This window comes from Anolis sagrei, chromosome 1 (genome assembly GCF_037176765.1).
Source record: "Anolis sagrei isolate rAnoSag1 chromosome 1, rAnoSag1.mat, whole genome shotgun sequence".
In the NCBI taxonomy this organism is placed as follows: domain Eukaryota; kingdom Metazoa; phylum Chordata; class Lepidosauria; order Squamata; family Dactyloidae; genus Anolis; species Anolis sagrei.
The window spans coordinates 282,165,944-282,185,041 of record NC_090021.1 but is presented as its reverse complement, the minus strand read 5'-3'; the positions used below and the strand labels follow the sequence as shown (position 1 = coordinate 282,185,041).

At 42.1% G+C, this 19,098-nt stretch overlaps 1 protein-coding gene across 9 annotated transcripts in view; it reads right to left on the bottom strand.

Moving 5' to 3' along the window:
* Window positions 1-2,747: 2,747 nt before the first annotated feature.
* Window positions 2,748-19,098, bottom strand: part of TMEM229B (transmembrane protein 229B) — a 76,901-nt gene continuing 60,550 nt past the window's right edge. For all 9 annotated transcript variants that reach the window (XM_060762346.2, XM_060762278.2, XM_060762313.2 and 6 more), the window contains one exon: window positions 2,748-6,894. In XM_060762346.2, the coding sequence (XP_060618329.2) occupies window positions 6,364-6,867 (504 nt within the window). In that variant the 5' untranslated portion in view covers window positions 6,868-6,894 and the 3' untranslated portion in view covers window positions 2,748-6,363. The remainder of the gene's footprint in view (window positions 6,895-19,098) is intronic.

Here is a 19,098-nt window from a genome sequence, read left to right as displayed (position 1 = left end):
CAATTGAAAGGGCTAAAAAATGGGATTGTGACTATTGTGCAGTAGCGACTATTATGCGATGAAATATGGCATTCCCCCACAGATGTGGTGACATACTATATTTGATTCTGCATTTCTCATTTTATCCATTTACAAGTTTATATAATCAAATATCAGTTATCCTTCAATATAAATGTTTAAATTTATCGTTAAACTTTGACAAAAAAAATCTTCTGATCTTGATGAGAGCATGGAAATGAAGTAATGCCCATATAGGCTCTGTAACTGCTGCTCAAATTTGAAGATCATGAAATCAGGCCTGAACTATTCCTGTGGGGGAAATTGCATACTCATGTTAATGAATGGAGCACTTATGTCATGAATTTTGTTCATTCTGCATCCGTTTGACACAACTGGACAATCAGTACCTTCAGTTTTGTTTGCTTAATGTGAGAAGTTAAAAATGTTCCCCTTCCTGATAAATGCCTTTATATATAAATAACTCTGTGAGAGGAAAGGAGGATAATTCAGTGTTATCATCCTGGCTGTCATGTAGAAAATCCCAAGATTAATACCAGGCATCTCAGGGTAAAACTGAAAAAATAAAGAACTACTCTGAAACCCTAGAGAACTACTCCTGGTCAGTTTATTAAATTTATGGCACATCCAGACTGGTAGAAAGGTCCCAGATTTTGATGCTGTTTTTTTCCCCAGTTTAATCCTGGTTTTAAAATAAACAAACCTGAGAAGCTTGTATAAAAACTTTTTGATTATGCCAGGTATTTGGAGAAAAAAAATCTGGGAATACCTCAAACATGTATGTAAAATAAAATGGGGGAAAACAGGAACAAAATCTTGCAATATTGAAAACGCTAAAATTGGCATGTGTCCATTCCCTACCCTAAAATGATTGTGGCGAAACAGTGGACTGGTGTGATAAAACTCGTGATGAGGAGGGGGGAAACTCATTTATCCCCAGCATCACCTCGAAAAAGCACCCTGCTGCGTTGCTCCTGGAAAGATTTTCATGTGTGCTTTCAGCTGTGATTTTTAGAAGTATTTGTGACACTCAGCAGCCATCTCACCTGTTTTGAAAGTCACGGCATACATCAGATGGGAAATAGAGCTGAGTTTACAGAGATCACAGTCTAAGAACATTACCAGCGAATCTTTCTGCCCACCAGAAATTACAATCTTTTATGTTCTACAGGAGAAAAAAACTTGGAATATGCTTTGTAAAACTGAGTCTCAGCAAAATCAGGAAGACTGGAAGAATAAGTAACAATGTATTCCTGACCAAATTAGTCAGATGAGCAAAGTCTAGCTTTCACGGAGAGATTGGAATTGGCTGGGATGAGAGTGGCTGGCAATTCTGTAAGCAGAAATGGAAAGGATTTAACTACAGCATCAGAGATCTCTACAGCCGATGATGGATGATTATTTAATACGGTGACCTTCTAGTGCAGAAGCCTTACGGCTAAGTGCTATATGATGGGTGAATGTGACACAATTCACCTATCTCTAAACAAGACAGCTACTCTGAAGAAGGAATTTATCACCTAGTAATATAATTTGGTTGAATAGCCATCCCTCCACTTTTGTGGTTTTGACATTTGGAGATTTGATTATTCACAATTTGATTTAATTTTTTTCTATAGGTCCTATAGTGCGACTCTACAGTCAACTTCCACCAGTTATACTGGAGCATCTAGAGATGTCTAGAAAAAGTACCTCTCTGGGATTCTCTAATGTAATACTATAGTCAACTGGGAGACCTAGAAATTGTAAGAGAGTCATTATCTTAGGTTAAAAAAATCAATTACTTCATTTGTGGGTTTTCACCATCACGAGGGTCCCAGCTAATATGGAGGGCTGATTTGGGGGGAGGGATTTGTAGTCTTGCTGTTCTAAAACAATGGTGTCCAACCGTTGGTTTTCCTAGAATTCCTGAACACTGGACAAGCTGTCCAGGGCTTCTGGGAGGACCAAATACTTGGGAGGACCAAAGCTGTATACCACTGTTCTATAATTTTTAGAATATGACATCTGAATGTGCAAGGATTTGGTTGCCTTTAAATCTCTTGCAGAGCCAAACTCTGAAGACAAGGGTTGAATTCCCCACTTGGCCAAGGAAACGCCTCGGATTTTAAAAGAAACGTATGTTTTCTAAATGGTGCCTCGGCCCACTATGTAGAAGCATAGCATAGCATTCCTTAGAGTCCTTAAAAATCATCCATTGTCTGTGAAGCATGGAATTCTCTTGTTCAGCCAGAACATAAAATGATTCGATAAGCCATATAATCCAAATGTTGTTGTTGTCGTCGTTATGTTTACATCCCGCTTTCTTCGTTTAAATGAGATAGAAAATGTCTTGTTTATGGTATATCATCTATGTGTGGAGGAAACTCTTTGAAAACTGTGTTGTCGAAGGCTTTCATGGCCGGAATCACTGGGTTGTTGTAGTTTTTTTTGGGCTGTATGGCCATGTTCCAGAAGTATTCTCTCCTGATGTTTTGTCTGCATCTATAGCAGGCATCCTCTGAGGATGCCTGCCATAGATACAGGTGAAATGTCAGGAGAGAATGCTTCTGGAACATGGCCATACAACCCAAAAAAGACTACAACCACCCAATGTTTGAAAAATGCTTTCTTAGGCAAGTTTGTAATAGGTCCATCCTCCATCACCACATCTGCAACAAATTAAATAGAGCCACCCTTTCCGCATGAGCAAAGGCAAAGCTAACAAACCACACCTTTTTTATTGCTGGTGAATTAAAACAGGCAACTTTAATCTATTGAGGAGGATACACATACAAGCAAACATTTAACTGAGGACTGTGTGCGTTTTATTGTTGTGTGTTTTAGATGCCAGTGGCTCCTCCACTGCACAGCTACTGGGCTACAGTTGTCAATAGTGTGGCCATTGCTATGTAGTTTAAGCAAACCAGTTATAAAATAAGAGTAGGAGTTCCCATCCACCCACCCCCATCACATGAACTGAAAGAATGAGAAAAGAAACATAAAAGAAATGAAAGAAGTAAATATGTGGCTGCACAATTGGGATTTCCTCCTAAAAGTGAAGAGATCTGAAAAGCTGGCACATACAATGATTTAAGAGAGGAGGGGGGAAATGCCAAAGAAAAGTCTTATAGTCAAAAGGTTATCTGGAGGATAATTCATGGGAAAGTATTGATGTTTTGAGCTCAGCTCAGTTACCCATATGCCAAGTGTAAATAAAGTGCATGTGTTTGTGAAAATCAGAGCTCCTTGAGGAAATGGTTATACTATATGAATTACAGAAAATGGCATAAAATAAACTTTAGGAAATGATGTAGTGAGGTGTCAGCAGATTAAAGACTAGATGTTGTTCTTCAGCGTTAACAAACAACTACTTACCAGCCTTCAAAGAATGGTGCTATTTAGGAGGAGATGAGAGCTACCCAAAGAACATGGGGCTGTGTTATTAATTTCACAAAAATGTAACCCTTGAGACTTTGCTATTTTTAGACATTTTCCTTTCATGCTTTTACAAGCCCATTTAAGAGATCAGTACTTTAGAGAAGTCTAAAACTGGACATCTATTCATTGGAAATCAGTCATCAGCATTAAAAGTGGCGAGTCAGTACTTACTGAGTCTTACGTGATGCTTCACAAACAAAATTACCAAGAAATGTAAGAGAAGCTCATTTTCTACTTTTACTATTCCCTCAATCATGGAACATTTGGAGGAAAATTGCTTTTAGTGTTTTCTAAAAAGTTTTTCACGAGAAGCCACAAAGCCAGCATCCAATATCTTCCCAATTTATTTTGAGAGGACAGAACAGCAGTTTAGAGATGTAGGATGCCAAGAAAATGTGTTTTCTCTTTACAGTATTCACTGCATCCCGATATTGATTAAGGCTGCAATCCTATGCCCACTTAGAATCACAAAGTGTTGGAGGAATAAACCTTGGAGGTCACGGAGTCCAGTTCCTGCCCAATAATTCAAGTGGGCTTGCTGCTGAGTAAACATTGACAGGACTGCACTGGAAGAAGGCTTCAGATCATGACTCCAGAAACAGTGGGTTTCCCGTCCACCTTATTTCCACTCCAATTAACTAGTGTTGCAAGGCTGCTAAGCAATAAATCAGGTCTGGCCCCACACCACACATAAAGCAGAGCTCGATTCAATCGTGAATTTTAAAAATCTGACTAACTAGAAAACTGCTAATCTGTGTGGTTGTTTGCTAAGTGCAGAGTATTTCAGGAGACACTGTCAACCACAGAGCAGACCTGATTAAAAGTCTGCTGGCAGTGCTCCTGCCCATCCATTGCCAGCAATGGATGTCACACCTGAAGGGAAATGGGGAGACATAAATTAATCACAATCTGAAAACATGAGACAGGTTAATGCTACACTTTTTCTCATGTATAACACTTTGTAGAATCCATTCAGGATGACCAGGTGTCTTTCAGGACATCGACAATGCACAATTGTAGCAGTATGATGCTGTGATACTTTAACTCATGGCTTCTTGCTTTGGAATCCTGGGATCTGTAGTTTACTAGAGCTTTCTAGCTGAATGGCATTTCACCAAATAACCCATCTCAGAATTCTACAGGATGGAGCCTTGACAGTTAAAATGGGATCAAACTGCTAAAACAATGCAGTATGGATACATTCTCTCTCTGGGTATGTTTTGTTTCCCCTTCAATGGAACTAAATAGGACAAAGAGGAGCTGTTTGAGCCGATTACCAGGTGGATGAAACAGTCAGTGGTCAGCCAAAGAAACCAGCCATATTTTCAAACACAGAAGGGGATTTGGGACCACATGGAGAAATGCACATCACAAGTCAAGCTCATTGCTAGTGCAATACCATTCCATTCAGGTACGTGGAACTGTTCTGGGCCAGGTGGCCGAATCACAAGCATGACCTCCTCTTAAGGCTCTTGGATGCTAGTTGTTTTCAACAAACCCACTTATCCCAAAAAGATAGGTTGGGATTTGTTGTTTTTCTTTTACTCTCAGATGAACAAAACATCATTTGATGGCTGCCAGATGGAAAGTATCTTCCTTATGATTGCTACTTCTTGCAAAACCCAAGAAAGTTGCATCTCCTTGGGAAGTTTGCCTCAAGTTCTAGAAAACATGCAGAAAATTGTTCACAGCCCATCTGAAAGTAACTGGAGAAAAATTCTTCAGTGCTCCTCACTCTGAAGCAGTATTGTATCATCAGCAGCTACTCATCAATAACCTGATGAAGAACAGGGCTAATTGCTGCACCGTTAACACTGTGATGAGCATACTGAGTACAGTAGGCGGGGTGCAGAGAAAATGCAGTAGAAACCAAAATACACACAAGTATTCAATAGTCTGTTTGACAGGATTCCAAATCCCAAGGAGGGCAGATGACATTGACACCAGGGCCGGCCGGTGATCCATAACAATAGAATTAAGTGGTAGAGTGTTGCCCAGCTACAGGCTGTGGGGCCATAGAGGAGCCTGGTGATGAGAACACTTACTTTGAGAGTTGCAAGGATCAGACCTGAAGGAGCCCTTCTATTGAGTTCCACTACAAGGTGCAAGGACAGGAGGCAGGGAAGACTTCGGCCATACTTCTTTCCCACTTTTGACTACTTGGCCAAAATGCAGCTTGTACAGGAATGCTATCATTCATCCAGCAAAAAAGTACTCATATATATATATATATATATATATATATATATATATATGAATGAGAGAACAAGCTCTTGAGCGAGCATTACATTGGATGGTTCAAAAAGTATATATGTTATATAAATTCAGCAAGATGTCCAGCACCATAATATTATACGTGGTGGTGCAATCTTTTTTTTAAAAAAAGCCTCAGGAGGAGCACACAAGAGGGCAAATTTTACCTCCCCAGAAGGCTGCCACTGTTGGGCTGTCTCAGCAGCAGTTGGTTTTTCCTTGACCCTGTAGTATCTCAGGTCCCGCGGGAGGTATTGGTTGCAAGCAAGCACCTGAATATTGCCAAACGGAATAGAAGCCAAATCTACATTAACTGGGGTATCTGTGTCAATCCACTAACTTGTTATTTTGTAAACGTTGACTAGCGTTTGTCTTATCCCCTCCCCTCCCCACCCAAACCCTATGCAGTAAAATGCAGGTAACAGGACTGCTTTCACAGTAAGTTACAAGTCAAAGTATCTATCCAACAGATAGCTGACTGTGCTACTTGTTGTTTAAGAAAGAAAAAAGGGCAAATTCCATAGAAAACCTACTGATTCCGCTTTTTCATGCATACCTCCCAATCTAGGAGGTTTGTTTATCATACAGGAAGAAGTTTCGTTTGGAGGCCGTCATTGCAAGTCTTCAACAGAGGGGGCAGAAAAGTTCACAGCATAACTTCAAGTTCACCTTTCAATTAGTTTTCACATGACCATTGGCCAAGGTTACAGTAGCAGTGGGCACCCCGGGTTCAGCATTCTCATCAAAGCGCAAACGCAGGGTGTTCCTGATGACTAGCTGTTCCATGATAATGGCCGCACAGAACCACGGAATGGCATACTCCAGAGTTATGAGGCCCATGAAGTTCAAGTCAAACTGAGAGTAGTCCCAAGGGCAAGCGTTGAACTGGCGCAGGATGAAGCCAGTGGTGAATTCCCAAACATACGTCCACAAGGTATAAATGAGGCAGCGAAGGAGTATGTTACACTTGTCCTTCAGGTACAGGTACATCTTTTCTACGATGAGGATGGAGGTTCCGTAGATGAAGAGGGCCCATACACTCGTGACGCCTGGGAACTTCCAGTTGAAATTAACTACAAACTCCCAAGCAGCTGTGAACATCACCTCACAGAAGTAGCCATGAATGGCATAGAGGTACCAGCGGGAGAACGCGGTCAGGGGCTCTGCAGCTGCCATCCTTCCGCACAGTCCCCAGCAGGAACTCTGTAAGACAGGCGGAGGAGAAAAGTTAAAGCCTCAGTAAGCACAAATAATAGCACACCAATGGTCAAATATGTCAGGCAGTAACAAAAAAGGGAAATTGGAGGTGCAGGTGTAGTCACTGCTATTGTCATCTATACCCCTCTTTCCCCAAAGAACTCAAAGTACTTTACAAATCAAAACAACAAAATAGTTACAAATATACAAAAAGGCAACACTGGAATAGAACTACATTTACAACACACATTTAACAAAGATAAACAGCACTTAACACAGCACAACATAAACTATACAGCATAGGAAAACCCGTTCCTTAAAAGCTGTCAGTTCTAAAAGCCAGCTGAAGGTAAGCAAGGAGCGTTCCAAAGTCTAGGAGCAACTACCAAAATGATTCTACCTTGTACTCCCAGTAACCATACCTATGAAAGTAGTGGGAATTAAAGAAGCGCGTTTGCAGTGTACCTCAGGGTCTGGATGGACTCACAGGGGGAAATGTGTTCTGTTAGAAAGCTGGGTCCTAAGCTACATCGGGCCTTTAAGGTCATAACTAGCAGTTTGAATTATGCCCAGGAATAGATCAGTAGCTGTTGGAGTTCATAGAGCAGGGGAGCTGTGTAATTCCTGTAACTACTCCATGTAATAGGCAAGGACTATTTCTACCGTCAGGAGTTTTCAAACATTTTTCAAAGGCAATCTCGCACAGCACATTGCTGTAATCCAATTGGGATGCAACCAAGGGATGTAAAACTGTGGTCAGGTCAGGCATCTCGAGGAATGGGCATAGTTAGAATCAGAAATAGCTTGTGGGGATGATCCTAGGGACAATGACCAAGGTGAGCTCTTCAGGGCTCATCCTTCCAGGAAGAAATACAGTCACTGTAAAACAGTGATTCCAGGCCTCATCTATGCAAGGCAGCTCTGAAGGATACCATGGTCAAATGAAAGCTGCTGAGAGATCCAGCATCAAGGGCATGCTCTCCTTTTCTAGGTCATCCACCAAGCCAACCAAAGCCATCTCCTTCCCCTGACCAGACCTGGCACCAGATGGCTATGGATCAAAATAATCCATTTCGTCTGGGGATCCCTGCAGCTGAGAATCCATCACATGTTCTTTTAAACTGCTCAAAAACAGAATGGGGGATATTGGCTGGTATTTATCAACTATGGTAGGATCCATGGAAGTCTTTTTCAACAGAGGCCTTATAACTGTCTCCTTCAGACATGTTGAAAACCTGCACTGTTGTGAATGGACATTGACTACAGGCAGTCCCCAAGTTATAAACAATTTAGGTACTGTATGTTTGTTCTTAAGTTGAATTTGGACGGGGCTGTGGACCGGGCTGTGGCACAGTTGGCTAGGAGTCAGCTGCATTAAATCACCACTGACCAAAACGTCATGAGTTTGAAGCCAGCCTGGGGTGGAGAAAGCTCCTGACCTTTTGTCTAGCTTGCTATTGAACTTTTAGTTTGAAAGACAGCTGCATCTGTCAAGTAGGAAATTTAGGTACTGCTTATGCGGGGAGGCTAATTTACCTAATTTACAACGCCATACAAATTTCCAGCAGTGGGCGTAACAATGAGGAAGTACTCCATCAAGGACTCGGTGTCACAAGTGAACAGTGAAGTGACAGCTCCCCCAGTGGCCGGAATTCAAGCATAATCTCATAAAGCTGTAATGTCAAATTGCCTCTGTGTTTGTCTAAATATGTTGTGTGTCTGTGGCATTGAATGTTTGCCATGTATATGAGCACTGTAATCCGCCCTGAGTCTCCTGCAGGGAGAGAAGGGCGGAATATAAATACTGTAAATAAATAAACAAATGAATAAATTTGTTTGTAAGATGGAACAGGTATGTTTTTAAGTGCAATTCCAGCCATATATATTTGGATAGCATAGGGAAGACTTAACACCCCTGTGGTGTTTGTTTTGCCGTGTGTGCCCCTGTTCAGAAGATTTCACCTCACTTCCTGTCACTGTGATAAATGGTTTTGGAAAAAAAATGACTTATTGTAGAAACAAAGATTAGCGATAAAGCTTCAGTGGAGGCACCTTTTTTGGCTTGAAATGAGTCCATTATTAGTGGACAAACAGAGGCCAAAAGTATCTTCTGGCACTGTATCAAGTGTGGCATCCAAGTTGGTAAGGATCTAAGAGGACTTATCTCAAAGTGCCATGTAGGAAATTGTTTCAATGTTTAGCAGAATATCCTACTTATTTGAATTATTGTTACATATGTAGAGAAATTCAGAAGAGTGCACTGGTTTGAGTGTCAGATTAAGACACTGGGAGACTAGGGTTCAAACTGTCACTCAGCCACTGAAACTCAACAGGTGACCGTGGGTAAGTCACAGACTCTCAGAGGAAGGCAAAGACAATGCACCTCTGAATAAATTATGCCAAGAAAACCCCATGTAGATTCACCTCAGGGTTGCCATAAGTCATATATGACTTTAAGACACATAACAACAACAGAAGCAGCAGATTTAGAGACTGAAATCCAGTGGAATAAAGTGTCGAGTCACACATGGCTAAGCGAATTTTATCCTCAGACCTGACTATGGGAGTAAGCTTTGGGTTCATATACTCTGTCACTGCAGATATGGCTTCCATGAGAATGGAGATTTTTGTGCATAGATGTCTAAATGAGGAAGTCTTACAAACAAAAAATAGGGCACAAGAAGCCAACCTCATCAAAGTTGTCAGGGGACAGAAAGGCAATGAAAGACAAGCCTTTGAGGTGCACTAACCCAAATACCAAGTAAGTAAAGATGAATAAAAGATGCAACATCAGTGAAAAGGGTACACAAAGAGTAACAAAAACTAAATTAAGAGAAATATAAAAAAGAGTAATCCTAAAAAAGTAATTGGTTGGTTCATATGTATATCAACACCATAGCTTGGTGTTATGTGGAAGAGTCCTTTCCTTGTTCACTTTCCCCCCCTCAAACACACTGATTTCTTCCCTTATATCCAAATTAGAATCCCAATCCTACCCAAGTCTATGAAACAATTATTTTCTTTCTGCAGATGTTATTGCTAACTGTGTTGCTAAATTAAAAAGGAGCAGCCAAGCTCACATATTGCCAAAACATTATTTGGAATAATGTTTGCATCCCAAGCAGTCTCCCCCCTGAGTGGATTATCACACTGCCAGTTTCACCAGCCTACAGTTGCTATTGCAAAAATAAAAATAAAAAAGACATCTTCCTTTGCACATTTGCTGTCCTGGCCGGATGAGCTGGCAAAGCACAGAAAAGAGTGTGGATCAGCTGCTGTATCTCTCCCTGGACTACTGTCTTAGATATTGACAGAGTTAAAAGCTTGTTGAAAGAAGGGAAAAATCAGCAGAACGCCAGTAAAGACGATAATCTTAGCTCTTGGGACAATGAGTTCCATAAACAGGTCGTTGCAAAAGAAAAAGACAAAAATCTTTTAAAAGCTCTTTGAACGCCCACCTTGTTCTATAGAATCTGTAATACAGACGCTCACTAGTGCAACCTTAAGGTCAATGAAGGTGACACATGTACTTTTTGTTGTTCCAGAAGAGGTGTTATGTTCAGTTATGGCAGCAAAGTGGAGTACAGTAGAGTCTCGCTTATCCGACATAAATGGGCTGGCAGAATGTCAGACAAACAAAAATGTCGGATAATATGGAATCTCCTACTGTTACCTGTTCGACGCAGTGCTAGACACCTAGAATACTAACAGGGACTCAAAGGGTTAAGGCAAGGCAATGCCTCGGGGATAAGCCCAGCAGGAAGTGCCCAGATGCGGAAGAGAAGCGTGGAAATCATCGAGGGAAGAAGGGAGGACGCTTTCGCTTCCAGCCCTGCCTCTTTTCCTCTCCTCCTCCTCCTCGTCTTGCCTTTTTCACTTATTGGGAATGGAGAGAGAGTTGGAGAGAGCTCCTTTAATTGAAGAGGAAATGCTGAAGGAAAAGGGGGACATTGGGTAAGAGCGTTAGATAAGACAATGACAGATAAGCAAAGGTCAGATAAGCGAGACTCTACTATAGTTCTAAAAATTAATCAAATGAACTGAACATAACTTCAAATAACTTTGTTTAATGGCCATTTGTTCTGACAAGAGTTAGGGAATGATTTCATCATTTCTATATCCAAAACATCTGGATATTAGCAAGCGACAGCCTGGAAACCTCAGGACTAGTTTCCTGTGCAATGCTGTTCCCCCAATTGGGGACATTCCTTGTGATATCACATCCTCAGGACATCAATTTCTTCTTTCCACAAATTTTGTTGGACCCAGTTGTGCTTGGCTCAGAGGGGAAAGGCCAGTCTCAGACCATCTTCAAGGGGGAAATATGCCCAATTTGATATGCTCCTCCTCTCTCCTTCTTATATTTATGTTCTATTTCTCTTCAAGAAGGCGTGTGGGTTCACGGAAGACAGCCCTATTAATGACTGCCAGCCACCATAGTTTTGGAACTGTTTTTATCCTCACAACAACTCTTTGTGGTAGGTTAGGCCAAGAGGAAATTACTGAATCAGGACCACCCACTATGGTTCATGGTCAAGTGAGTACTGAGCCTGGATAGGCCTAGCTTGATGTTTTAAGTGCTACACCACATTGAGTTACCAGTTTGTTGCAGAGCCAGTTAAGGGACCTAGTTGTGACTTGATTATGACCATTCCATCTCAGCATGAACAGCCATTCAGACTCAAACAAATGGACAGTTGGGTCATGCCATTAATTCTGCTGGTGATTCTTCCTCCTCCAGAACTGTTTTCATCCCAAGTACTCAATATAAGGACTCTGATAATTTTACAGACTGATGTCTGAGTTTGCTTCCTCACCACTTATCCCCCCTTTTTTCCTTTCATGTTGTCTCATTTAGGTTATACACCTGGCTGTGTTCTAATCTGTGTGCCACTGAGGACAATAATGCTTCAAATAAATACATATGCTTATGCAACCTACATTTGAGTAAATAATTATTTGCAGGTCTCCCAAGAAGTGTGAGACACTTCATGGGAGTCCCCAAGGTCATTAGCTATAATGGACATTGCTACCGAGGAAAGTGGAGAGTGCAGGAACAAGGCAAACACTGCTCCATAGCAGAATGGATTAAAATCTCCACATGAGCATAGCCCATTATTATTATTATTATTATTATTATTATTATTATTATTATTATTTGTTTCTCTTTAACTACCGTACTTCTTCTATACAAAAACGAGTCTTTAGTACATTCAGGTCAACTTTAAATAGAAAAGGAGAGGAAAAGAACAAATACCTACTTGATTTCAAATAGTTCTCCATGTGAGGTGAATGAAGCCAGTACTCTGTTGACATTCTGCCTTTTTCTATATTACATAATATGGAACTTTGCCCCCAAAGTAAGAAATGTTCAGGCCAATATCCGATACGATCCTATCCTAGCCCTCCTCAAGACAGGACATTATTAACTGCCCCTTAGGGAGGTCTTAACTGGGTTGTCTGTTGTCACTGATGAAGTCACAAGAAGTCCACTGACTTGGGAGTAAACTAGGCAACACTATATTTGAAGATATATTTGAAGTTAGCTGTGTGTATGTTTACATGGTTATGTCCAGCACCATCTAAGTTTTTATGTTCTCAGTGAACTCGGAGTATGATATTTTTATAGTTTATGTGAAAATGTGTACATCATTGTGCATATTTCTAAAAAAAATAAATTTAAATTGCTTTTTGTGTGCACTTCTTCAAATGTACACATTTCAAATCATTCTCATGTTAAATAAAGTTTTTGTGCTCATTTTTCAAAATAAACGTATGTGTGAGTTTTTGTGTATATCAATAGATGCCTTATTTGTTTTATTTGGAAATTGTATTCCAAACCTTGGATGAAAAGTACTGACTGCAAGATATAAATGAATTCTGATTTATATTTTGATTACTGTATATACTCGAGTCTCCAGCAAAGGATCACCGCCTTGTCGGGGCGCTGGAGCTTGAGCACCTCAATGATGTCATGAGCGAAACCGTGAAGGGCCACCCAAGACGGGACGGTTGTGGCAGAGAGGTCAGACCAAGCGTGATCCCTGGGGAAGGCAATGGCAAACCACTCCAGTATCCTTGCCAAGAAAACTAAATGGACCAGTACAACCAGAGATATGTCGGTATGCCATTGGAAGATGGGACTCCCAGGTCGGAAGATGGCCAAAATGCTACTGGGGAGGAGCAGAGGATAAGTTCAACTAGCCCCAGATGTGATGACGCAGCTAGCTCAAAGCCGAAAGGAAGGCTAGCGGCCGACGGTACTGGAAGCGAACGACGAATCCGATGCTCTAAAGATCAACACACCATAGGAACCTGGAATGTAAGATCTATGAGCCAGGGCAAATTGGATGTTGTTATTGGTGAGATGTCAAGACTAAAGATAGACATTCTGGGGATCAGCGAACTGAAATGGACTGGAATGGGCCACTTCACATCAGATGACCACCAGATCTACTACTGTGGACAAGAGGAACATCGAAGAAATGGAGTAGCCTTCATAATTAATAAGAAATTCGCTAAAGCGGTGCTTGGATACAACCCAAAAAATGACAGAATGATCTCAATTCGAGTGCAAGGAAAGCCTTTCAACATCACAGTGATCCAAATATACGCCCCAACCACAGCTGCTGAAGAAGCAGAAGTAGATCAGTTCTATGAGGATCTGCAGGACCTACTGGATAATACACCAAAAAGAGACATTATTTTCATTACAGGAGACTGGAATGCCAAGGTGGGAAGTCAAATGACAACTGGGATCACAGGCAAGCATGGGCTGGGAGAACAAAATGAAGCGGGACGCAGGCTGATAGAATTCTGCCAGGAAAACTCGCTGTGTATAACGAATACTCTCTTCCAACAACCTAAAAGACGGCTTTATACATGGACTTCACCAGATGGTCAACACCGAAATCAGATTGACTACATCCTTTGCAGCCAAAGGTGGCGGACATCCATCCAGTCGGTGAAAACAAGACCTGGGGCTGACTGTAGCTCAGATCACGAACTTCTTATTGCCCAATTTAGAATAAAACTAAAGAGATCAGGGAAAATACACAGACCAGTTAGATATGATCTCACTAACATTCCTAGCGAATATACAGTGGAACTGAAGAACAGATTTGAAGGACTAGATTTAGTAAACAGAGTCCCAGAAGAACTATGGACAGAAGTCCGCGACATTGTTCAGGAGGCAGCAACAAAGTACGTTCCAAAGAAAAAGAAAACCAAGAAGGCAAAATGGTTGTCTGCTGAGACACTGGAAATAGCCCAAGAAAGGAGGAAAGCAAAAGGAAACAGTGAAAAGGGGAGATATGCCCAGTTAAATGCGCAATTCCAGAGGTTAGCCAGAAGAGATAAGGAACTATTTTTAAATAAGCAATGCATGGAAGTGGAAGAAGACAACAGAATAGGAAGGACAAGAGACCTCTTCCAGAAAATTAGAAACATTGGAGGTAAATTTCAGGCAAAAATTGGTATGATAAGAAACAAAGATGGCAGGGACCTAACAGAAGCTGAAGAGATCAAGAGAAGGTGGCGAGACTATACAGAAGATCTGTATAGGAAGGATAACAATATCGAGGATAGCTTTGACGGTGTGGTGAATGAATTAGAACCAGACATCCTGAGGAGTGAGGTTGAATGGGCCTTAAGAAGCATTGCTAACAACAAGGCAGCAGGAGATGATGGGATCCCAGCTGAACTGTTTAAAATCTTAAAAGATGATGCTGTCAAGGTGATGCATGCCATTTGCCAGCAAATATGGAAAACACAAGAATGGCCATCAGACTGGAAAAAATCAACTTATATCCCCATACCAAAAAAGGGAAATGTGAAAGACTGCTCAAACTTCCGTACAGTGGCCCTTATTTCTCATGCCAGTAAGGTAATGCTCAAGATCCTGCAAGGAAGACTCCAGCAATATATGGAGCGAGAGTTGCCAGATGTTCAAGCTGGGTTTAGAAAAGGCAGAGGAACGAGAGACCAGATTGCCAATATCCGCTGGATAATGGAGAAAGGCAGGGAGTTTCAGAAAAACATCTACTTCTGCTTCATTGACTATTCTAAAGCCTTTGACTGTGTGGATCATAATAAATTGTGGCAAGTTCTTGGTGGGATGGGCATCCCAAGCCACTTTGTCTCTCTCCTGAGGAATCTGTACAAGGATCAAGTAGCAACAGTCAGAACTGACCACGGAACAACAGACTGGTTCAAGATTGGGAAAGGCGTACGGCAAGGCTGCATACTCTCACCCAACCTTTTTAACTTGTATGCAGAACACATCATGCGATGTGCGGGGCTGGATGAATGCAAAGCTGGGGTGAAAATTGCTGGAAGAAACATTAACAACCTCAGATATGCAGATGACACCACTCTGATGGCCGAAAGCGAGGAGGAGCTGAGGAGCCTTCTAATCAAGGTGAAAGAAGAAAGCGCAAAAGCCGGGTTGCAGCTAAACGTCAAAAAAACCAAGATTATGGCAACAAGACAACTGGAAAATAGAGGGAGAAACCGTGGAGGCCGTGACAGACTTTGTATTTCTAGGTGCAAAGATTACTGCAGATGCAGACTGTAGCCAGGAAATCAGAAGACGCTTACTTCTTGGGAGGAGAGCAATGTCCAGTCTCGATAAAATAGTGAAGAGTAGAGACATCAGACTGGCAACCAAGATCCGCCTAGTCAAAGCCATGGTATTCCCTGTAGTAACCTACGGATGTGAGAGCTGGACCTTAGGGAAGGCTGAGCGAAGGAAGATCGATGCTTTTGAGCTGTGGTGTTGGAGGAAAGTGCTGAGAGTGCCTTGGACTGGGAGAAGATCCAACCAGTCCATCCTCCAGGAAATAAAGCCCGACTGCTCACTGGAGGGAAAGATACTAGAGACAAAGTTGAAGTACTTTGGCCACATCATGAGGAGACAGGAAAGCCTAGAGAAGACAATTATGCTGGGGAAAGTGGAAGGCAAAAGGAAGAGGGGCCGACCAAGGGCAAGATGGATGGATGGCATCCTTGAAGTGACTGGACTGACCTTGAGGGAGCTGGGGGTGGTAACGGCCAACAGGGAGCTCTGGCGTAGGCTGGTCCATGAGGTCACGAAGAGTCGGAGACGACTGAACGAATGAACAACATATACTCGAGTGCAAGCCGACCTGAATACAAGCCGAGGCACCTAATTTTACCACAAAAAAATGGGAAAACGTATTGACTCGAGTATAAGCCAAGGGTGGGAAATGCAACAGCTATGGGTAAATTTCAATATGAAAATAGATACCAATAAAACTACATTAATTGAGGCATTAGTAAGTTAAATGTTTTTGAATATTTATATAAAACTGTAACTTAAAATAAGACTCTGATTAAACCATTATTCTAACCTTCTTCAATGTAAATGTGCTGACGTATATATGCTTCCGATAATAATAGAGTAAAATAATAAATATAATAAAAATAGAGTACGATAATGAAAGTGTAATAATATCAATAATAATAGAGAAAAATAATAAATGTAATAATAATAGAGTAAAATAATAAATGTAATAAAAATAGAGTAAGATCATAGAATCATAGAATCAAAGAGTTGGAAGAGACCTCATGGGCCATCCAGTCCAACCCCCTGCCAAGAAGCAGGAATATTGCATTCAAATCACCCCTGACAAATGGCCATCCAGCCTCTGCTTAAAAGCTTCCAAAGAAGGAGCCTCCACCACACTCCGGGGCAGAGAGTTCCACTGCTGAACGGCTCTCACAGTCAGGAAGTTCTTCCTAATGTTCAGATGGAATCTCCTCTCTTGTAGTTTGAAGCCATTGTTCCGCGTCCTAGTCTCCAAGGAAGCAGAAAACAAGCTTGCTCCCTCCTCCCTGTGGCTTCCTCTCACATATTTATACATGGCTATCATATCTCCTCTCAGCCTTCTCTTCTTCAGGCTAAACATGCCCAGTTCCCTAAGCCGCTCCTCATAGGGCTTGTTCTCCAGACCCTTGATCATTTTAGTCGCCCTCCTCTGGACACATTCCAGCTTGTCAATATCTCTCTTGAATTGTGGTGCCCAGAATTGGACACAGTATTCCAGATGTGGTCTAACCAAAGCAGAATAGAGGGGTAGCATTACTTCCTTAGATCTAGACACTATGCTCCTATTGATGCAGGCCAAAATCCCATTGGCTTTTTTTGCTGCCACATCACATTGTTGGCTCGTGTTTAACTTGTTGTCCACAAGGACTCCAAGATCTTTTTCACACGTACTGCTCTCGAGCCAGGCGTCCCCCATTCTGTATCTTTGCATTTCATTTTTTCTGCCAAAGTGGAGTATCTTGCATTTGTCACTGTTGAACTTCATTTTGTTAGTTTTGGCCCATCTCTCTAATCTGTCAAGATCGTTTTGAATTCTGCTCCTGTCCTCTGGACTATTGGCTATCCCTCCCAATTTGGTGTCGTCTGCAAACTTGATGATCATGCCTTCTAGCCCTTCATCTAAGTCATTAATAAAGATGTTGAACAGGACCGGGCCCAGGACGGAACCCTGCGGCACTCCGCTCGTCACTTCTTTCCAAAATGAAGAGGAAGCATTAGTGAGCACTCTCTGTGTTCGTCCACTTAACCAATTACAGATCCACCTCACCGTAGTTTTGCCTAGCCCACATTGGACTAGTTTCCTTGCCAGAAGGTCATGGGGGACCTTGTCGAAGGCCTTACTGAAATCCAGGTATGCTACATCCACGGCATTCCCCGCATCTACCCAGCTTGTAGCTCTATCGAAGAAAGAGATCAGATTAGTCTGGCATGACTTGTTTTTGATAAATCCATGTTGACTATTAGCGATGACTGCATTTGTTTCTAAGTGTTTGCAGACCACTTCCTTAACAATCTTTTCCAGAATCTTGCCCGGTATTGACGTGAGGCTGACCGGACGGTAATTGTTTGGGTCATCCTTTTTTCCCTTCTTGAAGATTGGGACCACATTGGCCCTCCTCCAGTCTACTGGAACTTCTCCTGTTCTCCAAGAACTCTCAAAGATGGTTGCCAATGGTTCCGAAATGACTTCCGCTAGTTCCTTCAGTACTCTTGGGTGTAGTTGATCTGGCCCTGGGGACTTGAACTCATTAAGAGCGGCCAGGTATTCCTGGACGACTTCTTTCCCAATTTGGGGTTGGATGTCCTCCAATCCCTCATCCACTCCATCTTGCTGAGGTTGAAGACTCTCTTTTTGTGAGAAGACAGAGGCAAAGAAGGCATTAAGTAGTTCTGCCTTTTCCCTGTCCCCTGTCAGCATTGCCCCATCTTCTCCTCAAAGAGGTCCTATCGCCTCCTTGTTTTTCCTTTTTCTACTGACATAAGAATAGAAGCCCTTTTTATTGTTTTTAATGTCCCTGGCAAGTCTGAGCTCGTTTTTTTGCTTTAGCTTTGCGGACCTTTTCCCTACAGGTGTTGGCTATTTGTTTGAATTCTTCTTTGGTGATTTCTCCCTTTTTCCACTTCTTGTGCATGTCTCTCAGATACTGGAAGTGTAATAATAATAGCAATAATAGAGTAAAATAATAAATGTAATAATAATAGAATAAAATAATAAGTGTCATAATAATAGAATAAAATAATAAATGTAATAATAGAGTAAAATAATATGTAATAATAGAGTCCTGAACCGGTGCTTGGCCGCTGTGACAGTCTGGATGAGGGCGAGCAAATTGAAACAGAATCCAGACAAGACAGAGGTACTCCTGGTCAGTTGCAAGGCCGAACAGGGCATAGGGTTACAGCCTGTGTTGGATGGGGTCGCACTCCCCCTGAAGACGCAGGTTCGCAGCTTGGGTGTGACCCTGGACTCATCGCTGAGCCTGGAACCCCAGGTTTCGGTGGTGACCAGGGGAGCATTTGCACAGCTAAAGCTTGTGCGCCAGCTGCGCTCATACCTTGGGAAGTCTGACTTGGCCACGGTAGTCCACGCTCTGGTTACATCCCGTTTAGACTACTGCAACTCTCTCTACGTGAGGTTGCCTTTGAAGACAGCTCGGAAGCTCCAACTAGTCCAACGCTCGGCAGCCATGATTTTAACAGGAGCGGAGCGCAGGGAGCATACAACCCCCCTGTTGCGCCAACTCCGCTGGCTATCGATCTGCTACCGGGCTGAATTCAAAGTGCTGGCATTGGCCTTTAAAGCCCTAAACGGTTCCGGCCCAAGCTATCTATCCGACCGCATCTCTGCCTATGAACCCACC